General features: G+C 41.5%; 1 protein-coding gene across 11 annotated transcripts in view; it reads right to left on the bottom strand.

The window, feature by feature from the left end:
- ush1c (Usher syndrome 1C) overlaps positions 1 to 24,282 on the bottom strand; it is a 37,834-nt gene extending 13,552 nt beyond the window's left edge. For 5 of the 11 annotated variants that reach the window (XM_028957839.1, XM_028957840.1, XM_028957841.1 and 2 more), the window contains exons 1-8: positions 15,898 to 18,132; positions 3,766 to 3,833; positions 2,669 to 2,812; positions 2,073 to 2,211; positions 803 to 911; positions 684 to 708; positions 266 to 323; positions 42 to 145 (exon numbers count right to left, since the gene is read on the bottom strand). In XM_028957839.1, coding sequence (XP_028813672.1) covers positions 42 to 145; positions 266 to 323; positions 684 to 708; positions 803 to 911; positions 2,073 to 2,211; positions 2,669 to 2,812; positions 3,766 to 3,833; positions 15,898 to 16,086 — 836 coding nt within the window. In that variant the 5' untranslated portion in view covers positions 16,087 to 18,132. Of the gene's footprint in view, positions 1 to 41; positions 146 to 265; positions 324 to 683; positions 709 to 802; positions 912 to 2,072; positions 2,212 to 2,668; positions 2,813 to 3,765; positions 3,834 to 3,967; positions 4,542 to 5,703; positions 5,817 to 15,897; positions 18,133 to 20,290; positions 20,369 to 20,904; positions 21,040 to 24,106 lie in introns of those variants that run through there. The other 6 variants (XM_028957842.1, XM_028957843.1, XM_028957849.1 and 3 more) reach the window with 6 other exon arrangements.
- Positions 24,283 to 25,993: the final 1,711 nt, after the last annotated feature.

Below are 25,993 nucleotides of genomic sequence, written 5' to 3'. Positions count from 1 at the left end.
GTTTAAGTTGACAATGAACAGTACAGATTCTACCCACGTACCTAATACCCATGCCCTTTGTGCCCACCAAACTTAGGAAGACCTTTTTCTCCTTTATCTCCTTTCCTCCAATAGAGGCCAGGCCGGCCACACTGCTCTTCTTCTCCTGCGGAAAACACACAGAGGCTCAGCACCTACTGCTCTTTCTTAACACTCAGATGGATGGGGCTTATAAGGCAGGACATGCCCAATAAACGCTGAAGAGTATTATTACACTGGCACTCACCCCAGACTCAGACACAAACTGGTCCACAAACTGCCATTTGAGGGGCTCTCCAGAGGAGCTAATGAAGACAGCAGCCAGTGATTTAGGTATTTGATTAGTGTGTCTCTGAGCTTTAAGGACACCATTAAAAGTGTAACGTCTTTATTATTGTCGATAAGGGATGGTCTGTTAGCTCTGATAATGTTGATTCAAACTGTGGGCATTGGATCAAAGGCAAGGATTGGTATTGTCGTGATTATTCCTCTGGCAGGGATTCTCTATAATGCATCTGGACAGATCTACTTAAAATAGCAACAATCAATTCTGCCAGAGATATACAGAAATTATCATCTTTTAAAACCAGGGAGTGTTATAGATGTTTATAGTTCTAGTTATTGAAATCAGAAATAGAACAAATCATAAAGGGAATTTAATTCACCTCTTCACTGGTATCATCCCAACATCTGAAACAAAGAGACAACCATAAAAAAATGAACCACACCATAAAGGTTTAAAAAAAGGGTGAGCAGGAAATATAAAAGGTAAGGTATGACTCACGCCTGACTTTCAGTGAGACAGTCTTTTTGGTCTTGATGAGGTTGATGACTTCCTCGTGAATGCACGAGAAAATGGAATAGCCATTGATGCGCACAATCTCGTCCCCGACCTGAGAGGAGCAAGGTCAGCAGAGAGGAAAGATGTGACGCTCCTGTTTCCTCCTCTACACATCACTCAGAAGTAAAGCCAGGGCTCTCAGTGCTGAATGGCCGCTAAAGATTTTATTGAACCTTTTTACGCCGCCGCCAACATCAATTCCTCTCAGTTAATTACTGTTCAGCCACAGAGGCCAATTTTGTTTCAGTCAAATGTGAGACAGAGGCCCAAATGACTTGAAGATTGAAGGGTGTTCATTTTGCTGAGACTGGTCTATTGGATGCTACAAATAATAGCATAGTTTGCAGAAAATGTGTTATAAATCTAAAATAAAGATTTAAGCTATAAATCTTTGTATAAAATATGTAATTTTTTCTGATAAGCTGTGGATTGTGAAAGGTCACTTTATAAAAGCAATTGATAAAAAGCAGTTTTCTGCCAATGCATGCCTTTGAACAAGCCATTTTTAATGTCTATGATATATCTGTAACCGATTCACCTGTACAGTTACATTATAGTATGTGAAATACGCTGTCTTAAATGCTGATGTGGAGACCTTTCACCACAACATCAAAAAACGGTTAATTTCTGTATTTTGTGTTGTATTACAGGCCAATCTTTTGGATGGTGTAATAACTCAGGGGTCGGGGTCTGCAATCCTAAATAAAACCCAATCCAAACAAAATCAGTAAGTGTGCTTATCTCACCAAACCTTTTCCCTTTAGTGGGGCTTCCATGCCTACAGAACATTTTATTATTGTGTGAAAGACCACTGCTTTGACCAAAAAGTGTTTTCACATTCCCCCTGCTGGATGAATCCTGTAAGGGCCATATTACAGAATCTCCAGTACCTCCTTAAAATGTGCAAGGACTTAACTCCTCTGAACACACACCATTTTACTTGTCTAAAGTTGCCTGATGTTACAGTCTCCAAGTCTCCAAATGGCACCAATGCACCATAAATACAATAGATGATTCTTATGTCTGATAAAAAATATAATTCCTCATCAGATCTGGACAAACAGAACATAATTTTTGCTCCTAAGAGATAACAAATAACAAATATCTATGAATTATGAAATGATTATATAAATGAAATGCTCCTACTCTTATTGAGTATTTAATCCTGACACTGTGAAATTCCTCACATGGTAAATGGATCCAGTTTCCTCACCTGCAAGCCAACACTTCCTGCCTGTCCGTCCTTCACAATCTGGGAGATGAAGAGGCCGCAGCCAAACTCTAGCCCCCCTCTCACGCTCAGACCGAGGCCCTCGGGGTGAGTCCGGTCCAAACGAACCTCCTTCAGTTTCCTGTGCCCATGAGGTGAAAACACGCCAACTTAGATAATGCATAAGAGCCCTCACCGAGCTACCAGAACATCCACTGTAGTTACTGCAATTTCAAGAACAATTTGTTAAAATAAGCAGACCTCTCTAGCGGAATCAACTGATATGTCAAAAATAATTTGAGATGTAATGTGAAGATCTTGCAGATACTGTTAAAGTTTGGTGGAACAATTAAATCTCACATGCAGGAACATGCTTTTTAATTATACCCATTAACCTGTATAGTCTGATTGATATAATAAATCTGACAAAGAGTAGTTTAAGATTCAGAACCTCCATTAATCTGAGTTGTGGAAGGACGAAGAGACTGGAGGCTCAGTCACAATTATACTGGTCTGATAGATGAGTGTAAAAACCTTTCATGCGCCCTGTCCCCCCTCATTACAAGACATGAAGCAGTATCTTGCATGGCAACGCTCACCGTGATCTCTTTGGGGTGAGCAGGTCGTACTCCACTTGGTGTTTCAGTGGGATAAGGGGTCGAATGGAATCAAACAAGGGCAGCCTACTGGGGTTGTTAATCACCAGCTTCAGGTCCCCCACCAAGACCGGTAGGTCCATCGACCTGCAAAGAGGGATAATAAACTATACTATACGGATATTAATAAGCCTATGATACTAATATGGTGGGAGATGCCTAGTGCGTAACATACTTGTCTGTGAACCAGAAAACCACAAAGTCACAGGTTCAATCCCTCACTACCATTGCGTCCCTGAGCAAGACACCCTGACTGTCTCCATGGAGGCTGTCTTTATAACTACTGATTGTAAGTTGTTCTGAATTAGGGCATCTTCTAAATGTAAATGTAGTAAGTAAACATAATTAAAAAATATCATATATTAGTGTTAAATGCAATACTGTTTTAATCACCATATATTGCATAACAAGCTAATCATTTACAGAAAGCATAAATACCTAAATGCCATAACATATATTTAGGCAATTAAAGACAGAAAACAGAATCACATATGCTCTGGGTTTACATTAGAATCTTAATTGGCCATCAACCAGCATAGCGTAGTAAATTTAGACATTTAGCATCTATTGAGATGCAATAAACTGTTGCCTGGCAATGCGAGGGCATTAAATGACTGTTTATGAATTTAGTTTCCCTGTTCCATGAATCATTGATGGCTGACATTTCTTTCTTGCCTCATATATCAGAGGGCAAGAGGCTTTTCTGAATGGCTACTTAAACTGGAAACTTGCAGAGGCCAGTCTCAGGTTCCTGGCCAGTAGAGAAAGGGGTGAGCGCCTACGAACAAAGATCAGATGGAAAGTCCTCTGGGACGTTTGTTCCACTGCGTTTAGCTCTCACACGATCAGAGCAGTCATGGATGAAACTGAAATACTGCACTCAATAACATATCCGGTAAACCCTCAAATCGATGACGTGATCATGCAGATTAAAGAAAAACAAAACTCTGCACAGCACCACAACAAGTCTGAGGTTTTTTTTTTTACATTGATAAACATACAACTGCATTGTGACACATGGTACATGGTGGGGAACTCACTGGTGATACATGCGCAGCACATCGTACAGGTAATCTTTTTCTGCCTCGTTGTCAATCAGCAACTCCACCTGTCATATAAAAGACCTTTGATCAGCTGTTCACCACAGGTGTAGATAAGAGCAACAAACTCCAACCAAACACACACACACACACGTTGACATCAGATTTTGAGGGTGCACGAGTGTGAAAAACCACCCCTTACCTGGTAGTGGCTGACCTGCTGAAGAAAGGTTTTAAGGAAGCGCTTAGGCCAGTCGCAAATGTAGCACATTTCCTCAGTGTGTGTGTGTGTGTGCGCGCGAGTGAGCGAGTGTGAGATAAGTTGAACTGCTGCACATGAATAAGCAGTCTATTATTGTTGGTGATGGTGCTTCAGAAGGGCAGGCGGATCGCTTTCTCCAAAACATGCACGCCTTCTCTATTGGGCCAGCGAGCGGATGGCCACATCCCTGTCACTGCGAGGTGGGCGGATGAATAGTGTCATCTTACAGGCCTCTGATAACCTGCCAGTCACATGACCCATTCAAGCACTTACAGCTCCATCTGGGCAGGGCTTTTTTCAATATTGCAATAATTGACTCATGAAATTCCTCACATCATTATTTGCCCCATTATTCTGGGACAGTGGTGGCCCCGTAATCCAAAGGTTGCCGGTACGCATCCCGTTCCACCAAGGTGCCACTGAGCAAAGCACCATCCCCACACACTGCTCCCCGGGCGCCTGTCATGGCTGCCCACTGCTCACCAAGGGTGATGGTTAAAAGCAGATGACACATTTCGTTTTGTCATCGTGTGCTGTGCTTAACTTAACTTAACTTTTTTTTTTTGTAACTGTAAAAACGTGTTTGAAAAAAAACAAAAAAATACAAAAGCCTGACATCACACCACTATGCAAACCTCAATAGTGCAGGAATTGAGGAACATGAAGGCTGAAAGAATACTCCTGCTCCAAACCGCTTATCCTATTTTATTGGCATTGATATACCTGAATATAAGTTATTTTCCTATATGCAATTTCACACTGACTATTAACATTACTGCAGTATCCAGTAGAAGAATTTTTGGCAAATTTTGGAAAACTGAAGAGACGGCACAGACTTTAGCACAATAAGCCTGACAGGATAACGAGTGATTACCATTGAGTCGCCACTCGTATCTGAACAACACTCCAGCAGCCATTTCCTTCTCGACAGATGAAAGGGCCCGTTGTCCCGTCGGGACCGCGCCACCGAGCCTGTCCCTAATTGAGATGCGCAATAAAGGGCTCCATCCTTTCCGGCTGACCGGGCACCGCTGACACTTTGCCCGAATTTATGCGCGGCGGGGCGGGGTCAGAGCAGATGGCCGGAGAGGGACATCGGACGAGCGGAAAATGCATCGTCTAAACACGCAGGCACAGCATTTTGTTGTTTTATTTACGCGTTCTGATCAAAACGTCCCAGTGCGATGAACGCCTCGACCGATGACGGGCGCAGGAAGCCGCGGGCCTCTCACCTGCGACGCGGTGACGTCACGACGTTACCTTCCTCACGACGCCTTTGTGCTAAGCTATTCCCCGCTATTCGTTTGTGTCGTGTTATTTGACGTTTCGGATGTACATGTTCGTGAGCTAGTAATTCCTTGTTAGTTAAACATTAATTAGGTCTTTGGTAAAGCATGTAGGTGGGGCGCAAGACAGACGAAAGGTCGATGCGTTCGGTGGACAAATGCTGCAAATTACGGAACATCCTCTATAGAAACATTATTACTCCGATATAGCAGGTGTCTGTAGCTCCATCGTCTGCGTTACAACTTTTGGCGGCTTTAATGTCACCTCTCTGCCGCCTCGCAACTCTTCCGGCATGAAGAGATCGTAGTGCATCTTCTTGAAACCTATTTAAATGACAAACAAACAAACAAGCAAAAATCCAACGAAAGCTCGCTAGATGAATGTCTAACCTTATGTCGGAATTCTCGGGCTACTTTTCGCTCCATCGTCAGGAAAGGCGCTCTGCTCCGCGGCAGCACGTCCTTCTCCGGCTCAGGCCACTTCTGTGACTGAACGCTGGGTGGCGCTGCGGCGCGCTGACCTTTGGAAGCCACCGCCCTCTCCTCACAACATGCCTGTTCGCTGCAGGCAGCGTCGCTTATTTAATAATGAATTTATTAGTACTGAGGGGATGCAATTCACCAGGAATAATCAACTTTACTGTCATCTTGGCCAAAAGCATGTGACAGTGAAATGATTGTCATTGTGAAACAGTGCAGCACAGCACAAGGTGACACAACGAAATGTGTCCTGTGCTTTTAACCATCACCCTTGGTGAGCAGTGGGCAGCCATGAAAGGCGCCAAGAAGCAGTGTGTGGGGACGGTGCACCTTGGCGGTCGAGATTTGAACCGGCAACCTTCCGATTACGGGGCCGCTTCCTTTGTTTTCTCAGAGTTGGATTGCATTAACTGGTTGCAGACAGTAGTTTGTTGGAAGAGTACAACAGCGCATTGAATACAAGGACGAGCAGGAAACACAATCACAGTTTTGTGGTGTGTGCTCCTATGTCTTATTAATTTTTTAGGATATTTTCATGTTGTCTATTCATAATAGACATAAAATGATAGACAGTTGGTCGTCATTATAAGATGTCATTAAGTGAAATGATTCTGGTGGATTCAAAATTAATCAATATGAATCATTAACAACATATTTTTTCCCTTAATAACCTTTTTTTTTGCTTTGTAAATTACTAATGCTGGAGACAGCAAACATAACTTACTGACAATCATTACAGCAATTCATAATAGCATTTTTATCCCTTCTGATTAGTTGTTATTTGGACTACATTATTTCATTAAATTTACTAAAATCTCTTCTTAATTTCAGTTGTTATATACTGATAATTACATTCATGAAGAATTATTGCGTGAATGGTTTGTCCCTCCGGACCACACACATAACATACAGGATGCAATAAAAGTGTACAGGGTGAGACTTTTCTATCCTTTTCTTTCTCTCGCTCATTCTGTGTGTGTGTGTGTGTGTGTGTGGGTGTGTGTGTTCATGCTGGTCATAGGGGGAGACCCTGCTAGTTCAGCTGTTGTGTTGTGGGGGACCCTGGGCACCTCTGACTGCATGACACAGGGGCCTTGAGCTGACCCAGGCTTACCAAGAGGGATTAGGCCATGTAACCCAACCCCCTGCCCTCATCTTTGCAACCTATGTGTACATAAAGCACAGACTCTCAAACGCTGTTTTATTTTTAACCATGACTACTCTCATGTTTATTTATAAAGGAGGCATCATTTACCAAAATCAAACCAAACGAAAAGACGGTGCCATGTTTAAGTCCAAAACTTTTAAAATTACAATTATATCAGTGCATGAGGCGTCAAGATTTTCAGTGTAGTTGCTGCATGTAGTGCCTGACATTCCCTCTAGAAGGTGCACTTTGCATGTTTAACAGCTCTCAGCAGCACAGTTCATGGAATGATGCCTCACTTTTTCATTTTACAAAATTCTACGCATTTGTGAGGCAGTAGCATTATGTAGAAATGAATCTCCATATGATACTGACTTGTATGCTTTTTTAAAGTGTCGCTTTCCAAGTGCAATGACACTTAATATGTAATAACTTTCAATGTTATTATGACACAAACAGTAGGTATGACATTACATTTCTACTGTCTGTTTTATTGCATGAAGCTAAAATATCTGTTCCCAAAGCATGCTTGTTTGTGTAATATATCTGAAATTGGGAAGAGTGTTTCACAATAAAGGTCCATTGCATTGTAGCTTTGTTTTGAATTATTTACATTTACAGCATTTAACAGATGTCCAGAGCATCTTACAGGGACAGTCCCCCTGGAGACACTCAGGGTTAAGTGTCTTGCTCAGGGACACAATGGTATTAAGTGGTGTTTGAACCTTTAACTTAGTTGGCTTTTGGTTCATAGGTGAGTGTGTTACCCACTCCCACCCATCCTGAGTTACGGAATTAATTGATAATACACATTATAGTCCTCTGCCATTTAGCATGACATTTTATGATGATTTTCTCATGATCTCTTTCTTTTAAACCAGCTGAGGTTAAGGCTTGGGATAGTTTACAGCCTCTGAGGGGACGCCTCTGCTGTACAGTACTTGCAGACACACCCACAGTAATTCACGGTGGCCTATCAAGTTCCACGAAGCAGCAACCTAAAACGGGCTCCTGTGCCTGCACGCAGTGGGGGAAAGTAAATCAGCCTCTGATACGAGACCCTCAGTAACGGGAAAGCAGTCCCGGAGAAAAGTGCCAAAAGGGAGAAACCAAGAGCCTGTCTGGATCAGGGTTTATGGTTGAACATCCATGGCCTCAGCGTTCAGTCAGGGATACGGTCTGATTCTCCCATTCACTCAGTCGCATTGAAAAAGTTTATATCAAAAGTTTGGATGAAAATCAAAGCAAAGACAGGTGCCCCCATTACCAGCTAGGCCTCCACTTCTCCTGTGTTAAGACGTATTTGGCTTTGATCCTTGTTTGGAATTTTGATGGTGCGTTTTGACACCCTATAGCCTATCCCTCCTGGTGTCTCCATAGAGACAAGCATGCTGAAAACCCCAGTGGAGTCCTGATGGTGCGGTCCACTTAAATGTCCCAAAGGTCACATGGGAACTTCAGGGAACTTATATAACTCTCACACTAAACCAGCTCACTACCTACTGAGGGACAACCCATTCTACCTCTCGTCCAATCACTGTGAGGTTGTGACTGTTACTCGAAAAACTGAGCAAAAAACAATACCGGACAGCACCTCTGAACCACCCTCAGCTACACTGAAGGGCACATGTTGTACGTATGATCCCTCTGGCCCTTGTTTTGACAGGACATTTAATGGTAATGTATCCAGCACAGGGATCAGGAGGCAGAATCCCTGCCCACTGATGTGGATGGTGAGCCAGCGTCTGGGAACAATGACAGCATTGAGCCGGAATGGGCCCTTGTGGCAGGGCCCTCACAGGCCACTGGTGGTCAAACAGCCAGGGATTGTGATAATGGGCAGACGGCTGTGCCGCTGCGGAAAGCCTGAGCTCTGCAGCTGTCGGCTGGCACACTCCGACCACAGGGAGACGTGACGCTGTTGTCAATGCCAGGAGTGTGCTGTGTATGTGTGTGCGGTGTGGTGCGGGTCTTGTCTTTGGCCAGATGCCGTGATGTGTGTGCTGGGGGTAGGTCTCTGTAACACTGCGGAGGGGTTGTGACCTTAACGTGAAATGTGTCCAGGCCATTTCTTAATACAAGAAGAAGAGAATTTGCACAGTGAGGTTCAAGAGGTAATTTTCTTTTATGATTGTCTGTACAGGACTCCACAGTTTTGAATAAAATTTGATGGTGCCTATGGTTCTGTTCACATATTAAAAAAGTCAATCATTGTCTTCCATCAGTGGTCACCACAGCCAATTAACCAACTGGCTGTCTGCACAAATGACATGGCAAAGGTTTTATGCTCCAAACCCTCATTTATGTCTGAAATTTACCTGGGCATGGGACTGGCACCAAGAAATAAACAAAATGCATCTCTAATGGCTGGGTTATACAAGACAATGTTATGTGATATTATGTTATTATATTAAATGATCTATGAAAAAAATATTTGAATGATTTTTGATTAATGAGGGATTATATTTATATTTTCTGAAAGGTTTGTGAACCCTATTAAACATTATATTGCCTGCTTTGGTATTTCTTTTAATTTACAACATCCCTCATGTGTTTCATTTCTTTTTTCCATTATCTTATTTTTTTTTTTATAATATTACATTACAACCCAGACACCCCAGGCTCACATCAGTAGTGTCATCCAAAGTCTGGGTTACAGAGGTAGGTGATGGGAAGTTTCGGGCATGGGGGTGGGTAGCACCCAAGCCTCCACGAGCCAGGATGCTGAGACATGGTAATTACACCCGCTATAAATACTGCTGCATTTGTTTTAGTTAATGGCAACGCTACACCACCACAGAGTGCCAGTCAAAAAGATTGAGTTTCCCTGCTGACGGCACCAGATGCCTGGCATAGTGGATCAGAAGAGGGCCCTGAAAGAGGTGGAGGAAATGTCTTATATGGCAGACAAGGGTCTGTGATCCTTACCTCCATCAAACAGGGCTGTAGCAGCCAGTAAATGAGCTTGGGCATCTCCGCAGCACTGCTGTGCAGCTATCATATTCCAAGATTCATGTGAATTGGGATCCGCTGAGCTCATATTGGAAATTTTGTAATAAGTATGATCAGGTGTCCTTTCAGATCATAATAACCATATATATATATGTATGTATAAAAGCACACAAAACACGATTTAACACAGTCTTTTATAGTTACATTCATTAAAAAATGGAGGGTGGCAATGAAGAGTTGTCTCAAGGGTAGTGTAACGAAAAGATTGAACGTTGAACAAGAACGTCCCAAGACTCACTCAGACATGATATTTAGCAATATGATTGCCAAATGCCAATCACCATGTCCAAGTATAATATTCACAAAGTACATATTTTACAAGTGAATGCTGCTGTGTTACCAGGTCCACCACTCAAAGCTGCATAAGAAAAAAGAAGATTTTGATCCCTCTGACCCAAAATGTTATTGTAATCGATCTTACTGCTGTTAAAATACAGCCTCATATGTCATTGGTGTTGTTTTCAATTTAATATGAAACATAACATCAACAAAATATATAATATATAAGATTTATTTTTATTGTAAAAAAAATACTGCAGCAGCAATGCTCTGGTACACAAGAATGCATGAATCCACACCGTGCATGCTGCCTAAAACCCCAAACCCTCCCAACCCGGGGTCAAAGATGAGCGTGACATTGATATACAGAGAGCAGTCTATGCACAGACTCTCGGGCTTATTTACTTATCCCTCCGCCCATTACATCACCACTGTCAAATATCCAGTTTCTCAGAAGTCGAAATATTCATGGCGACATCTGTTTAATTAAACCTCTGGCCATAAGCCCTGCTGCCAAACTGCGGGTGCCAGGGTTTAGACCCTGCCACAAGTTATGCATTTACCCCCACAGCCCCCTTGCCTTTTTCTTGAGTGAGGGTACTTATCTAACAGTTGCTTTATTATTTATCTCCTCAGCATTAGGCCAACAGTTGCTGGTCAGCCTGTTGCTCCTTCCAGGCCAGTGTCAGCACCTGCAACTGTCATTCCCGCAGTTGCCACGGCTACTGCCGACCCGCCGCACGGCACGCTCCACCCCCCCCACCCCTACACACCCCAAGTGAAGGGGTTCTTCTACACAAGATGCCACCCGATGCACACGCTTTACAATGCCAGAAAAGATGCTGAGAGTTTAAGGTGAATTTTATTCCATTTAGTTCACGTCTCATCCTGCTGTATTTTCATTCAGGAAAAGAGGAGAAAATAATCTGTACTGTAATTTGAGCAGGGTTTGGGTTTATTGGTGACAAAAAGCTACATTGTGAAGAACTCTAATCAGTCTGTTAATATCTGTAGCTTCACAAATATAATTCTTATACATATTCAAGAACTTCCTTCAAACTGATGAAGCATGTTTAGTCATATCAATGGAAATGCATTACTGTCTATAAAATGAACAAATTTTACAAAGGTTTTTATCCTTGGTACAGACCAACTGTCCTTACTCACCGTTACAAACTGACCGTGCTTTACACACTGTTCTTTAGAGTACTCCCTCCAAATGAACTGTGAATTATTTTATATTTTTATCCACAAGCATTTCTGCCAGTCTGTTTGTACCATCATATTTTATTAGGCATATTACTTCTGATATTTTATAAGCTGGGGTCCCACTCTTTGTGTCCTTAGCATTTTTTTTTAAGCATGTGGATAATTCCTCGGGGAGCGTTTGCAGATTAAGGGATCCTTCTCTCTCCAGTTGAGGCGAGTGCATCTGCAGGTACAGCTCTGGTTTCTGCAGCTGTTCCCGGGTTTGAACTCCCCACTGGAACGGTTGTTAGGAAATGTTTGGCCTCCCTCTGGTGCAGTGATATGCTCGGATAGTGCCCTTGTCACCTTTCCAACAATAGAGGGATGTGTCAGTGAACAAGGTCTGCAGGGGATTCTCTAGGAAGACAGGAGACAGACTGACCTGGCTGTTTAAAAACTTAAAAGCCAAAAAATGGGAGTCAAAATTTAATTGGAGATAATTGGTGGACACCATGTATCTCGGACAAATAGGACTTAACCATGGACCCCTGACACCTTAATGTTAAGACCCTAGCATGCCATGAACCTGAGAAGAGAGGTGATAAAGGGCATCGACTCTTCGAAAAACCTGTAGCCCAACACCAAATAAACATGGCTCTGCCCTCCGCCTGTGTGGGCAGCCATAAATCTGCCTGTATGCTTGCCAGAGTGTTGCCACTTGCCATGAGAATAAAAGTGCCATGAAAAGAACCCTGTTACCTTGAGAGATAGATAGTAACCCAGAGCCCCAGATGGTTTTTCCACTCCTGAGGTGAACACAGAATCACAAGTGGTGTTTTCTCATAAATTTCTTAAAAGCTGTTGCTGACAGTCATGGCAGTGTGGGAGCAGGGATGGACTTCTAAAACCAAAAACCCTAACACAGATAATCATCAGGTTTATTGGCAGAATATGTAAGCACATAGAAGGAATTTGCTGTGTGCTTTGCAATTGGCAAACAAATACAATGGTCAAAACATTACAATAAACTGTACAACACACAATTTACAAAAAGGAAACTATATAGATTATGATCAAAAACATACAGAGTGCAAGAGGCAATCATGATATAATATGAATATCTTACATGACATGGTTTCATGGGATAAAAACGCAGCAGTCTTTTATGGACCTTATTTCTTTGCACCATAAATTATAAGTCTACATGGGTGGGTGAGGGGTACTATTGCTGTGGATTGTAAGGTTTTCTTGTTTTATACATTTTGTGTTATATTGTATTTGTATGGAAAGTTCTATATAAATAAAGTTGGATTGCAACACTAACTGGGATGCAGGAGTCATCAGGGTCCCTAGCCAGATGCAGGAAGCACACACACACACTCACACATTAATCATTAAGATAGTTTACCTAGTTCAAATTGGCTAGTGTAATTTACCTAATGCCTTTGGACAGCGGGAGGAAACTGGAGAACCCAGAGAAAACAATGTGGGGAGAGCATGAACACTCTGCACACACAAATTTTTCTGTAAGAGGCCAGATATTCATATATATAGTGTACAAATATATTGTAAAAAATAGCTGTGAAAAAGATAAAGTAATAGTCTGCTCTCATAGCACTGCTTACTAGCTCAGCGTAAAGTGTCGAGTTACGGAGGCGATTTTCATGAGGTTTAAGCTCTTCCTGTGGAAATCACTGTATTCTCTGTGGCAAATGTTTCACATTTTAGGCTGGACCACAGCAAATCCTGAGCTTCATGTCCTGACTGCTGCCGCTGCTGAAAGTCCTTGCTTCAAAGTGCTCAACTCCCTTAGCACCTCGCCAGATAACGCTGGTCCCAGATGTGTGCACATCGCATTAAAAATACACCTGTCCATTGAAAATACTTTTGTGAAACTCCAAGTTTAAAATTTTTGAAGGAAAAAAAATCTCACACACATCCCGTTTAGCTTTGGAAGCCGAATATAATGCATTAACTTTCAATAACTAGAACCTGCCCCATGCCTCAGAACGTCTGCTTTCAATATTCTTTCGTCTGCTTTCAAAGTTTTTTGAGAATGCTAGCTCAAATGTTCCACAGCAATTTCTACTATCAGCAAGTTCATTACCGGTGTAAAAAATGTAAAGATGCACATGAACTTCAGAATGTCTGAGGTTTTGGTTTGTGTTTTTGTGTAATTACAGTTTAGCCTGCAAGAACCTGACAGATTCATGTCATCCAAGCATGATTTGAGAAGGGTCCAAAGACGCATGGTGAAATTCCAGAACATTGCAAAACACCTTTTCATGTTTCACATTGACCAGCCAACTTCATTAGGATTCGAGGGAGAAGCAGACAGGACATTCTAACCTGACAGGGCACTGCTTATTATTATGATGAGGGTTATCGCTGAGGGTTACAAATGACTGAGGCCAGCAAGTGACAAGGATCATTCCAAGCGACAGCTAGTCCAGTGGATCTTCACAGCATAGCACAAGCCACAGGAAGATCTGTGGCTAATGTGACCCATGAGGGACTGCGTGAGTCCCACACCCCTACCCATACACACTTACACACAGTACAGAGCTAATCTTCCCAAAGCATTGGCTTTAGTGTAATTTGTGCTGCAGCTGTTGGGCCCTGGAAGAATTGGGAAATTGTCCTGCACATGTTCAGCTGCAAGAACAAATGTCACGAGGCAAAGAAAGGAAAAAAGACGCTCACAAAACACGACCCTCTCGATTCTTTGGTGAGGGGCTGACGTCTGGGGAACGTTTAATGTGCCGCGCAGGGTCCTCTGATGGGTGTGGGCACGCTTTGTTTTAGTTGACTGACCTGGTGGCTGAGGATTAAAGTTAGGCAGAGGCCGCCAGTCGGACTGTGGTGAAAACCTGCTTTAAGGCAACATTGCAATAGTCATGCTTGTCTGCAGAAAGAATGTGATTAAGGCCCGTGATGCAGGTGCCAGGGCCAGAACCAGCCCGTAATTCCAGTCATGTTGGCATCCACGACTCTAGATCGTGCACCAGAGCTACGAGACAAAAGGCCTTTTTATCACCTCTTAGATTTGTTGTGCCAGGCAATGCCGAGTGAACCATTTTAAAGGTACATGAGTAAAACATGAGTAAAACAGAACCAGTGTAAACTCACTGGAGTTTGTTAATAGTTCATAAGTCATTTGGCCATAAACTCTTACATTTGTAACTTTAGACTCTCTCTAATTCTTCATTAGTAAACTTTATAATTAAATCACTCTTAAAATGTTAAAATAGTCCAATGCCTGTTATTGGCTAAGATGATGGGAACGGGAGATTGCACGTAAAATAAGCCACTTGATTTTTTCCCATTTCTTCTTTTTATATCTTTTGTTCTCATTTGTTCATATGGATGGGGTCGGGATTACCTTGGGAACAGCATTTGTTCTAATCATGATGATAAATTGGGCTTTTACAAAAATACATTTTATATCATTTCAACATTACCTGCCAAAAGTAAGTTTGTCAAACCTACCCATTTATGAGTCCTCCTTTTTCTGAATATTTTATACAACCAAACAGAAGATTCAAACCTTTAAAATGATGTGAGAGTGTTTTAAAAAAGAGAATAAAGAAAAAAAATAAAGAAAGCATATTTTAGGCCTCCTCAAAGCACTGAACTTTTGCCTGTGATGACACACTTGACTTAAAATTAGCATAATGTCATACATAATTTATAATAATCATACACAATTTTTACACCATAAATTAACATGAATGTTTTAGCATTAAATTCTTTAAATGGCTCCATAAGTGTGTCGAACGGTTGACAGGATTTTTTTTTTTAAATATAAAGAGTTGTTCATTCTTCTCTAAACACTCTTAACAGGTTGAGTGCAGTCACTGAAACCCGCTGCTTGTGTTGACTCTGTGGTTGGGTCAAATTGTGGGGTGCGGGGCTTATCATGAGCTTTAGTGACTTGGCAGGAGGAAAGAGGGAGAAAGACACAGTACTCCACACCGTGAAGATCTGGGCTCTCTGAATTTTTACGGCCAGCGTTGGCATGGAGTGCCGAGTTAAAGCAGAACTGCACGCACTGCAGTCCAAACCCATGACTGCATCAGGGAACATGTGTCAGGATCCAAGCGTGGTGGTATATCGCCCTGCACATCGCCACACACTGCGAGTCAGACTGCGAGTTGAAGCTAAATGAACAAGAACTACCATAATGATTATGTAAATGAAGATTACATTTCTCTGTTTTACATTTCTAAACTAATCTAATACATTATGCATGACGTTAACAGAAAAAAAATGTTACGGATCTGACTGGATCTGACTTTGTTCTAAGAAGAACAAACTGCTGTTTCAATGAAAAGGTTCCTGGATTTCACATCAGCACAGAATGTCTCTTCTAGCCCTGCATGTGTGACTGATATTAATGTGAAAAAGCATCAGCAGTCAAGAAGACAAACCAGTCAAAGCACAAGCAGAACCAATCAGTCAAGCAGAGGATCCCTTACATTTAGTAAAGCCTGAAGTAGCTCAGTGGCATGTTCTTGGTAGCCTCCTTGCTCACAACATGACGTGAGAAATGACATTACTGAAGTCTCACCTCCAACCTTTTGTAGACAGGTGTCACTGTCACATATTTGTTTAGGTGACCTAGAAAAATTGTACAGTTCAAGAGTGTTAATCATCAGCCCAGTCATGTACAAGTACACACGGGGGTGTTCAAGACATAGAATTCAGATGAACTGTAATAATGCACTTTAGCAACAAGTCAATCTAAGATATTAGTGAAAAAATATAGTTCCACAAAAGCAAACAGTACTAAAGACAATACAGTGACTGGGCAGAAGGTAGATGGTGGAGGTATATGATTAGTCCATTTTCACCACACCTCACCACAACAGTGATTTAAAACAATGAAAATAAGATGATGGACCCCATTGCATATTAAAATATAAAGACATGACAAGAGTAAAATAATTATTGTATCTAAACCAAAGTGCAAACAGTATCTCATCACCATCTAAAGAGCGCAGGCATCAGATGAAGAAGCGGATCACATATGGCATTGCGCTGTGCATGTCTGCCGTGTCTCTGGCCTCAAAGCGCATTATCAAGCTGCCAGACAAGCATTCCAGGAGCTGGCGAAACAATGCCACTGACGTCCCTGTGGGCACCGGGGGGCCGAAGCAGGGGTGCAAACACGCATACAAACATGTGCTCATCAAAGGAACAGGAACATATTTCACCTTTGACCTTTCATTTGTGACATACCTAATCCTGGAACAGCCTTTATATTCATTTTAAAGACGTTTTTCCATCAGAAGTTTTAGTCTAGAGTCACAGAAGCTGAATTCTAGCCAAGATTCTACTCTTCAACAGAATTCTCAACATAAAGTAGTTCACACGCTTTTGTTGTAATTAGTTTAATATAATTGAATCTAAATTAATTTTTTTTTGTTTGTTCATTATTTCAGACTCAACTCAAGGCGCCTTGGAATTGTTAGCAAGAAATTGTGCCCTCTTGTGGTCAGTGTTCTAAATTCTAGTATCACCTTCGATAACTGGACTCAAATACCTTAACAATCTGATGAATTAACTAGCAATTTTACCGAAATAATTACAGATGCAAGTTAACTGAAATAAAACTTTCTTAAAACTGCTTTGTAAGAAATGTGAGGTTCTGTAGACTGGAGTGCCCTAAAACAATGCATATGATGCATTAAAGCTGATGTTAATGGCTCGTCACTTGTAATGTGTAAGTGTCACTCTGCTCTTGGCAGACTCATGTCCCGGCTGACGGCTTTCAGCCGTCTTATTCTCAGAAGATGCGGTGTTAGAAAGGTCACATACCTGTTTCTGTGTGGTTGGGCAGCTTTGACGCTTGGGACAAAAATAGTCTCATAAAATCATCCATCATACAAATAGGTCAAAGGAGTACTGCAGTTCTGAGGCAGCCCGTGAAATTTAGTGGCAGAGTAGACTTCAAAGACAGTAAACAATGCAAAAAAAACAATACTAGGACTACATATCTGAGATATTATAAAAGGCAAAATATAATGTAGACATAAAATTATCAAAAATTCTGCTATTAACAACACAAAATTTGTTTTTAATTTCTTTCAGCTTTCACTTATGGTCCAGTGCAATTTACAGGTACTAATTTTTTGACACAACATTATGCCATGATTAATTAATTAAACTAAGTTTATTTAAGTATGCATTTTTGCATGTCATATATTTTGCAATAATGCCAATTTCCTGTGCCTCAGATGGTATTGCAAGTCATATAAAAGTTGCAAATAATGTGGGGAAAGGCATCCAAGACTAATAAAAAAAAGTATAAATCTCTACATTAGAAGAATATCAGACAACATAACATCCATCAAGTTAGTAAAACATACTGGGGCAGTGGTGGCCTAGCAGATAAGGAAACAGACCCGATCTGACCTTAATCTGAAGGCTGCAGGTTCTTGACCCGTCAAGGTGCCACTGTACTGCCACTGGGCAAAGCATCATCCCCACGCACTGCCCACGGCTGCCCTCTGCTCACTAAGGTGATGGGTTAAATGCAGACAACCCATTTTGTTGTGCACACTGTGTGCTAATTGTATTATTTTTAATCAGCAACCCAGGAAATACCTTCAGATGGTCAATATAAACCAGAGTTACTTTATTTATAATAAGAAGTGCAACAACTTTGCAAAAATAAATCATGCACATTTTGCTAATAATGAAAGGTATCTTGATTGTGTGTCTGCCTTATTCGCTAAAGCTGATAACAAGACTCAAGCGTTTCATGCTGTGCCCTGCTGACTGTGCATATTTAGCAAAATAATTTGGTGGTTTTAAAAATAATTACATTTCTTTTTAGCCGAAGCATTTGGAAAAAATATTGTGAAGCACTGTGATTTGTTCTGGTGTGAGAAAATTCTATGTAATATCTATAATCTTCACTAAGTCTGAGACAAGATGGGCAAGACTGGTACTTTTCCTTGAGCTTTGTGGTGTTTGTGCTCTTATCTGTCAGACACCTCTACATTTCCTCTTGACACAAAAAGGAGTGAGGGAGCCAAGCCCTTGAGAAACTGATCACAAGACTTCAGCCAAAGAACCCAAATGAAAACCAAACATGCCTAATTTTCCGTTCGTACAAAATAACAAACCGATTAGCCATGATGATCGTGCATAAATATCAAACAATTGTATGCCCCAGATGGGCAGGATTATCTGCCTTAAAGTCATTATGGTCACATCCTTTCCTTAATCTTCCAATTCCCCCCTCACAGGCCTATTGTAATACCACCCAGGGATCACTTTTCTGTATTAAACTCTAATGTTTGCCAGTGGCTTTATCAACGCTTTTGTTCAAGGGTGCCAAAATAAATGCCCTAACCGGAAGATAAAAGTGTGAGCGTCACTCTTTTCATTAAGCAGTTCAGACACATGGCCACATGGAAACAGGCTGACGGGAGCACAGATTGCCACTCCTTTGCTTTTGCGCACCTTCTTTGATGTTAGGACAGTCCTTTATCCTCTCACCATGGTTGATTTCAAGAAATACGAGACATCAGAGTGGCTTAAGCGTGCACCACATTAAATGAATGCAACTTGACACTCATATGCTCACATACATACACAAACACACACCAGTACTCAACATCTGCACGCGGTAATAAGAAGAGGGTCCAGAGCTGTTGCTTTTAACATCAGGATCATCCGGTGTGTCGTATGCGGCAAATGATCTGTTATGCATCAACACATTTAAACAGCCCTCATCACATATGCTGCTTGACTGACAAACCCCACAAGCAAGGATGCATTCAAAGGTGGAAGCTCTCTCTGAAGCGGAGCGTGGAGGAGACGGGGTGTCAATGGCTAACAGCAGGATGCTAACAGACTGGGAGAGATCATTATTAGGTGGCGCGACCACTTATTAGAGCAATTAACACAATAGAGGCGACTGGGTAGTAGTGTGACTGCAGACCAGCACCCACTCTAAGTTGAGCCCCATCACATCAGACAAAGACGCTTTGATTGGGTGCTTCCAAACCCAATGCCTGATTTACCCTGCTGATCAGCCTGCCGCCAAAATCAAAATATCTTTATACACGTAACAAAACAGCTGCATTGTGTGAATTGCCGAATATGTTGCCTTTGTCATGCAGGGCAAACATCAAAAAGAGGTTAAAAGGGCTGCTGACCAGTTCTTGTCACTTTAAAAGTTCCTTTAGTGAGTTAAGAAGTGAACAGTGCAACGGGGCCCATGGTTGCACGTCCCGTGGGTATTGGGAACCAGTGCAATCCTGTCCATTAATTAACGGTGTCCCCCAGACCCACTCAACCCCATGCAAGCGGTATGCAAACAACACTTTGGCCGGCTCTGATTTCAAAGTCAAGTCCTCCGGACCAGCTGTGGACCCTGGGACGCTTTTACCATCTAATGCAGAGGGAGGTCTTTTGAAATTAAAGCTGGCTATGCCAGCACAGGACCCAGGGAGAGAGAGAGGAGAAAGAGAGGGAAGCCATGTTTGATAAGCAGCAGATGTTCTTTTGGACTGGTTTAGGGCCGATGACAGGTTTTGAAATGAAACAGCCTGCGAATGCTCTTCATGCAAGCGCCATGTGAGCAGTTGTGGCCATTCATATTCTGTTCATATGCATCTACTGCATTAATCAAAGACTCATCTGCAGTATAATGCTTTCCACAACTATGGGTTAAAGCAGTTGAGGCGGTCAAGGCTTTGTTGTCTTGTTGGGTGGCATGGCCCAACTCACGCCACCTCTTCCCCCAGCTCCACCGGCCAATTGGAATTTACATTCTTTGCCAATCCTTTAAGCTCGCTCTGTGATCAAAACAGCTCTGCCAACAGCTTCACAAAATCAAAATATGTGAGTAATTACCTCAGTGTTTTGCCATAGAAAGGCCCAGTGCTGTCATGCTAAAGAATGAATCTTGCAAAAGTGTGGCCCTTTGAGCACCTAGAATAAATAGAAAATATCTTAGTGATATACGGCAACCTTGTGATCAGCTTTCCATGCATGCTATTCCTAACCGAAACAAATTCAAAATATGGAGGGATGTCAAAACCTTCAGGCCCATGGGAATTACTGACTTCCTCCGCTGAAGCCTAAATGTGGCCCTGTGCACCATAGCCCAGTGTTAGACATGTAGCTATGTGTGGAATTTGACAAAGCTTTGCTCCAATTAAGGCCTTTTCTTTCAACAGGGCAGCTATGGAGAAGTGAACAATGCATATGAGGATACACACAAGTGACATATTGAGAGAGACACTGGAGCAGGTATTTTTTACAAAAGAGGCATTTAAATGCATTGTGGTGCTATTAAGAATATTTACTTTAAACTAAAGAGAGTAGCTATGTCCATTTGCTATAGTAGCATTCTCAGTTGGGGTCATTAACATCAAGATGACAGCAGTCCCTGACTTTTGCCTCTGTTTTACAACCTACAAAATCACCAACATAAGGGAATAATCTCTTGTAGTGCAGAGCCTCACCCATGTGCTTAAAGGTCTTTACCACTTCCAGCGTTGGAACAGACACCTCAGCCACTGTGAATTTCCCAGCACGGTCATGGCAGGAGGACGTCTGGGGAAAGGAAGACACCTCAAGGAAAGGGACTGCAACACATTCTAGGTGAAAGACAATGAGCTGTGAGTGCCTTGAAGTCCTACACTGTGCATGTAGTAGTTTCTTTTCTCAGACAATTTTTATTGCCAGAACTGCCCTCATAAACATATGGACAAACCAGAGTCATTTGATAAAATCACTATGTAATTAAACCTGTAGGATACATACATAAAGATGCATTTTCATTGAACATTGTTAGAGATTGATGTGATTAGATGCATGTGTATAAACATTCTACTTTTAAATATAAAACTGGTTAGAATGATAGAGTATAGCCTAAAAATACAAATCTGACTTAAGCCTGGGCCATGATATATCCCGAGACATCCTGAGCATGACTGTGACGTACAGGATGAGGCATCTCTAACTCTAACTGATGCGTAAGGGGAAAGTTGGTGACATGAACATGAGAATGAAATATCTATAGCCACAGCCAAAAACTGAAGCATGAAAACCATTTAACATTCCAGGCTAGATTGTGGATTAAATAAGACAGTCAAACAGAAAGAAGACAACTTCAAATTAAATGTTGATCCACGCACCAACTCAACATGTGACTCAAGAGCCTGAAACCCCCTCTGAATCACTGTACATTTCCGGACACGGCTGGCCAGAGCAACACACCTATGACCCTGACATATGTGCATGCTCTCACGCATGCATTTCATCCTGTACATTAGCACGTCAAATGCTGACATCCACACGGTCACACACAGCGGGCCGAACACACGCACCAGGCCTACTGCGTTATTTTCGTGCCCATCACAATTTCACACATCTTTACCAGAGCGGCCAGTTAATCCTGGCTAGAGAGTGTTTGTTGGATGACTTACACGCAACCTGCCAGGCTGGCTGAGTCAGAGCCCCAACACAGAGCGGCATGACGAAGAACCATCAACTACAGACATGCTCCCCTCAATATAAACTAAATGTATAAATATGACATGCACATGATGCAGATATTGTGCAATCACTGCAGAAGCCTTATTCAAGGGTGAATATGTTTTTATTGTTAACAAATGCTAATGGAATGGAAGTGGCCATATTGCTAAACCGGGTAATTTAGTTTCTGCAGGCCAGTTACAACAAAAAGGAACTCTATTTTCATGGAAAATATTCTGAAGTCATTTTCATGAAATACATTTGTTTCAATTATTAACAAACGTAGACATGCTTATTGCAGCACATGTTGAGGACACAGTGAGACACAAGAGCAATATAAAATAATATAAAATCTGTAAATCAAATCTGTAGAATCTGAAGTATGACATATAGAAGACTGTTGGACAAAGTCTTTAACAAAATGATTATTTTAACTATGAGTTTATTTGTCTTGGTCTCTCTGGTCATGACCGGTCTTGTTCCTTGTCATGCCTTGTTAAAAAAGCACATTGCCTCACTCAATTTTGCATGGTGCATTGACGCAGACATTCTTTCCAGTTTAGTCCTCAAATCATAATTAGTCTACCCCATCTTGATGTTGGAGACATCAGTGTAAAACTGTTAACTCTTGCTGAGCAGATAATTCTTAGAATTTTTTTTCTTCTCCTGTCATCCTCTCCATTATGCCAAATGCAACACAGCTGTCCACTTGGAAAATCGACATTTGACTCAGAATTGTGATTCACTAATTTGAAGACTGAGGGAGTATAAGACAGTTTAGTGTACCCAGTGTAAGTGGGTGTCTAATCAAGTTAATATAATTGCTGTAGAAAAAAATAAGAAATGACATATTATTAATTTTCTCACTGGATCATTGCACACTATAATACAAGACTTTGTGTATAATACAAAATGAGACATTTAGCTATTTTGCTGAAATATTCTGTTTTTTTATGATACACAAATTATTCCATTCTTCTTTCTTTTTATGACCCACACATTTCCAGTATGTCCATATTATACTTTATTTAATATGTCAAATTATTTGTCAAATATATGTATTTGGACCAGCTTGAACAATTCATGGCATACAACTCTTATGTAATGCCTTACAGTTAACTGAATATTAATTTGTTATAACTACTTGTAAAAGAATTAGCTTAAATGATTGAGAAATCATTTATATTGTTGTAATGAGATGGCCTGACAGTTGGACTTTACTATGTACACTCCTGACCTACTCAGTAGCACAGGGGAGGTCAAAGGCCATGAGATGATGAGGCAGTAAACAACAATGGTGGGCTTGAGAAGGAGCCCCTTTCAGGTAGGGTGTGTTTAGACGAGAGGTTATTTATGGACCAAGGGCAGCTCCCCCCCAGGCCACAGTTGCTGGGGACTGCCACAGCCCCTTCAGCTGGGTTCGGGGCCATAGGAAATTGGTCACTGGGTCAAGTGCCATGGGGAATGACCAGTAAACAGGTGGGACATACAGGGGCTACTGGAAACTGAGCAAGACTGGCCACACCTGCCACGGGTGTCAATCAATATCACACATTCACAGTTGTACACATACAGACAGGGATGGGCATCATACACAAAAGGGAATTAATAAATACAGTTAATTATCATTGGTAGCCTGTGGTTGCATTACGTAAAGGTTCATTGACTACAGTAAAGTTGCATTAGAAACAGTACATTACATACAGTACATACTATCTTTTCTTGACCGTTTATTGTAAATGATCTTACTATGTATCTCTCTGACTCACATTAATTTTATATTTTTCTACAATCAAGTACACATTTAGAAACAAACCAAAGCAAATACTTTGGGGGATGCCTGCTATATGAGACATGCACATGAATAGAAACTAACCATAAAACAAATTAAGCACGTTTGATGTTAATATTAGCTTGCATTAATAAAAGCAAAGGGATTTTCTGGCCTGCTTCTAGGTCATCTGATACATTAAATGTATCTGGACACATCTATACAAACAAAATACAATATCATTTCCAGTATAACTATCAACAGATATCTAATACCGGTTTCTTACTCTGCTTCTCTATGCCTTTTAGATGTCAGGATGCTTGCACAATATAATACTATATTTGAAATGACAATTTCAATCACAACATCAGAAATCAATATCAGTTCCAGCATGACCATCAGCAGATATCTCATACCAGTTTCCTACTCTGCTTCCCTATGCCTTTTAGGTGTCAGGAGGATGTCTTCTCAGCGTTAAAACCACACAGGTAGCATCCATTTGAGCTTCTGTATGCCCATTTGTCTGTCTGCCTGTGGTCACGGCTCTGACTGCCTGCCTTACTGACTGCCAAGATCCAGCAACAGCCACTCTGCTTCTCACAGTTGGTCCGTCGGCTACCATGGCAAGCTGTTTATATAGCAGGTGTCCAAGGAAAACATCTATCTATCGATTTATCTATATATCTGGGAGGGAAACAAAGTCTGTGTGACAGAAGTACATTGGTTTCATCAACATTCGTATGGTTTTTAAAAATTCAACAAAGGGACTGTTTATTTATAGATATGTATTATTCATGGTCAATTGTCTTGAGAAAGAAACAAAGCTGCATATGACCTCTAGAGGGCACTGCCCTGTCTGTGAGTGGCCATGTATGTTTTGAAGGCCATGAGGGACTCTGGGATTCTCCAGTTGCAAGCAGTCAGACTGGCTGGCACCCCAAAAGTAGCTTCTTCATCCTGGAGACAGCTGTTGTCTCTGTGACGACACAATTGGCCAATGAGAAGCGTTGTCGTGTAACAGGGTAGATTGTGGGACTGGGTGTGATCGAGTGGCGCTGTGTTAGAGGGGCCAGTTGGCTTAGGACAGTAAACACCATTCCAAACCCAACCATAGCAAGGGCAAGGCTTCCATGGATGTGTACATTCTGACACTTCCTCTAACCAGTAAAATGTGGCATGAAAGTTTGTCCCAGCTTATGTCTGGAGAAAGAAAGATATGATAGACTGCAATAGATATACTGGTTTTATACTGGTTTTATACTGGAAACTGAAACAAAACTTAATTTAAAATCCCCAACAGAAAGTTTATGATCAAAGAATAAACATAAGGAACAGGTGGGAGAAGTGATGCGGGCAGGCACAGCAAAATGGACTGGTAAGATTTTAAGGATGGTAAAATGAATTCAGTCTGCCACAAACACAACAAGCAACAAGCAATTAGTCTGTGTCTTATTTAAATGCAATGGTAATAGGGTAATTTACCCTAAACATGAAATCCACATTTTTGTGATGATTTTTACCACAATATTTACTGCAACGGCTTTTATTGAACAAGACTGCTTCCACTATAGGCATTGGAACAAGTAATAGTAATAAAATTATTCTAGGTGTGTTTCAGTACCTTAAAAGCATTGGAATCTGTATTACTCACTTTAGATCAGTAATACTGCTAAATTTCTGCTCTAAATACTGCTTGGATTAAAACTCACTCATGTTATAACATTCATTAATTGACTGTTAAAAAATACATATGAGAATGACAAGCCTTTAAAAGTAATTAAGATCTCTGCTTAACACAACAAAAACTAGATTTCATGACATGCACCTCCCTGACATGACCTCTTGCCTATAATGTGTTCCACAACCTGAGTGGTGTACACCTGCCCAAACGACAGGCAGGAGCTGCACAGCTCCCGCGCTGATCTGGGTCCCTCTGATGTAGTCCACAGACGTGGCTGACCCCCACATCCTCTCTCTTCAAGCCCCCCCAGCAGTGCAGTAGGGCTTCTCTCGCCCGAGTCAGTGCCTTATTGTTCAGGGGAAGAGAGCCCAGGCCTCCCCTGATTCCCGTGACTGCAGTGGCAGCTGGATGGGACTCTCCGCCACTAAAAGACCCATAAATCTCTTCAGTACCGGGCTCACAGTCCAACCAGTGCTTATTGCACAGGTTGAGGAAAGTTTGTGAGCCTAAACTAAGTATACATGAAAAGGGGCAATTCTGTAAAGTTAATTGACTATTTATTTCATTGGATGGTTGAAACAAATTACATTTCAAAATCTTAAAAAAATTTAAATCCAGATGT

Source organism: Denticeps clupeoides, chromosome 17, assembly GCF_900700375.1.
Source record: "Denticeps clupeoides chromosome 17, fDenClu1.1, whole genome shotgun sequence".
Lineage (NCBI taxonomy): Eukaryota > Metazoa > Chordata > Actinopteri > Clupeiformes > Denticipitidae > Denticeps > Denticeps clupeoides.
This window is presented reverse-complemented; position numbering and strand designations above follow the sequence as displayed.